Raw genomic sequence first — 2,777 nt, forward strand, 5'->3', positions numbered from 1 at the left:
ATAAGGATTTATCACTTCATATCACATCGTCCGAATCGCGCGGTTTTACGAGCTCTATGTAAACATAGGTTATGGCCGAATAAATGAACCGTGGCTGACAAAGATATGCCTATCACTGTATATATAAGTTGTAGCTCTTTATTTTATATATACTTGGTAATATTCAATACAAATATAGTATTATTTCAATAGTTTTGAAAACAGTGTGTTTTAAACTATCGAATTAAGTGGCCTGGTCAGGGAGTAGAGAGAAGAATAAGACGATGTGTCTAGCTTGAACACAGAACAGCAATTGCTTTAATCATAAAAACTAAGTAACCAAATATTGTTACATTCAATATTTGTACAAATAGAAGGCTTGCAGGATGTTACGTAACTATCACTATACTGAAGTCGTTAAAACTACACATGGCCAGGCAACCTTATCTAAAGTGACAAGAATACCACACTTTTTCCGATAACACTGTTATGTTTATTTTATTTTAAATTAAATATTGCCTAACCTATTAACCAACCTTCATAAACCAATATACAAATCCCAGATCACCATTTTTTTATGTTTTATATTCATACCAGGTATTATTGTGTGACTAAAAGTTAACTAAACAATGCCATGTCTACAGTTTTATTCTGTCTTTACATTTTAGCTAGGCTATAAGAAACGAAAAAAAGGAAAAAACAAATACCGTAGTCATACTACTAATGAGAACATTAGAGATATTGTGTGTATTCGCGATGAGTAGTGCAATGTCACGTGCCAATATGATAGACCCTTCCATCTGACTCATTAAACCTTCAACTGCACCTATATTGTACAAGGATGGCGCAAGAAGGATCTCTTGGTACTGATCGGGGTTTTGTGGTTTCAAAACAGCGTGGCTATACTCCCAGTGGTGTACAAACTTCAACTTTGGATTGATCAACAGCAAATCCAGTTGTTCTGTGACGTCATAGCCCGTGGCCAGTGAATAATATTTGCTGCCATTAATGATTGCAGACAGGTAGCAATACAAGAATTCACCGACTTCAGGAAACGAAGGAGAACCAGTGACAAAGTTTGGTTCGTCCCATTCGGCGCTGACATTGAAAAAGTTAGGATTCATCCCATCCGCAATAATAATATACGAATAAGATTCGTGCCATTGCCTGGCAGGGGGGTCGATTGGCAACTCAAAATTTTCAAAATGAATACCTATTAAACAAAAATAAATAATACATATTTAATATCTATGTTAAACAGAATATTTATAAAAGGGTCCCTTATAGAATACACAGTATAAAGAACAACGAACAATGCAATATGTTTTTTTCTAACGTCATATGTTTTTACAGTAAGACAGTTCAGTGCTATACAAATAAATTAAATTAGTCACATTACCTGTCTTTTCTAATGGGGCTGCAATAACCACATAATCAGAGTGAATTGTGTGCTGGATACCATTTACATTATAACTTATCTCAAGTTTTCTGTCTATTTGTTTTATGTTGTGAACAGTCGCATTTAGTTGAAGATCAGCTGTTGACTCCAATAACGAGTGTACAAGCTGCGAGTTTCCCCCGTGAACACGTCCTGCAAATTAAGAGTATGGTATAAGTTATAACCTCAATGTAAAACCTATATTTGTATTGGCTGGGGCACTTATGATAAATAATAATGTAGATGTGTATCTATTGTAGTATAAATGATTATAGATAAATACGAACGGTGGGTTTTGATCGTGTTACCTCATTCACAACAGCATCACTGGGATAATTCCATGTGTGTGTATATAAATTTCCGTGAAAGTTAAGTTTGGATGTGGATGGACGTTAGAGTGACGCTTTCACCCAATCGCACAAGGTCTCCGTATAGATTGATCAGTCTTAACAACTTAAGAATGGAGGAACACACGCACCTTTTCCCATAGATGTTGTTAACGAAAGTTGCATGGAAAACACATGACTTTCCATTCCATTGTTAGAAATTAGGTTTGCTTGAGGAGCCATGGCTAGGTCTTGGAATTCCAGTTCAATTCCCTTATTTGTGTAGTATTCCCGACTCGATAGCTGCGGCCATGTCATCAGGTCTCCATAAGACAAATACTCTGCCATAGATGAAAACGTCTCATTACCACGCTGGTTATAATTGTTCACCATTCTTGACGCAAAATCCAGTGCTTCTTTTTCTATAATTTGCATGGAGTCGTTATATGCTATTTGAAGTTTACCGGTGTCCACAAGATTCTGTCCAGTCCAAGTTGTGAATCCAAATGGCGATACAAATACGGGTTCACCTTCCAGTTCCTCGCCAGTTGTTTCTAATTCCATTTCTTTGGCTAGTTGGATTATATATCTGACAAAACAGTTTTAAAAAATCACTGCTGAGTTTAATATGGGAAAATAATCTTGACTTTCTGAATGACATACATGTGTCTCACTTGGTATACTTACTTACTGCACAACTTACTGACTGTACTACTTCACTCAACTACCCAGTATTTAGCAGCATACTATCAAACAATTACATTTACCTTTGATATCCAGTCCAAGCATAGGCGCCAATATTAAATACAGTTCCATCTATAGTGACATCATATACACGACCACCTGATAATGAGAGACAAAACTTTCTATTTTATGTTGTAGAATGGAGTGCGTGACCTTAGTTGTGTTGGACAAACTAAGCAAATAGTATTCGTTAAAAATAATAGACTTGGCATGGAGTGCTGTGTGATGTTTCTAATACATATAAATACCAACTAACGCCACAGTGTAATTGTCACACAAGACTATCATCA

At 36.0% G+C, this 2,777-nt stretch overlaps 1 protein-coding gene across 1 annotated transcript; it reads right to left on the reverse strand.

Annotated features, from left to right (window-relative positions):
• Nucleotides 1–270: 270 nt before the first annotated feature.
• LOC102805603 (uncharacterized) lies at nucleotides 271–2,322 on the reverse strand. Its single transcript, XM_078005682.2, has 3 exons — nucleotides 1,896–2,322; nucleotides 1,379–1,570; nucleotides 271–1,192 (listed from the first exon to the last, which is right to left on the reverse strand). The coding sequence occupies exons 1-3, from the start codon at nucleotides 2,305–2,307 to the stop codon at nucleotides 648–650; spliced, it is 1,149 nt and encodes a 382-aa protein (XP_077861808.2). The 5' UTR covers nucleotides 2,308–2,322; the 3' UTR covers nucleotides 271–647.
• Nucleotides 2,323–2,777: the final 455 nt, after the last annotated feature.

This window comes from Saccoglossus kowalevskii, chromosome 2, assembly GCF_978046115.1.
Source record: "Saccoglossus kowalevskii chromosome 2, keSacKowa6.1, whole genome shotgun sequence".
Lineage (NCBI taxonomy): Eukaryota > Metazoa > Hemichordata > Enteropneusta > Harrimaniidae > Saccoglossus > Saccoglossus kowalevskii.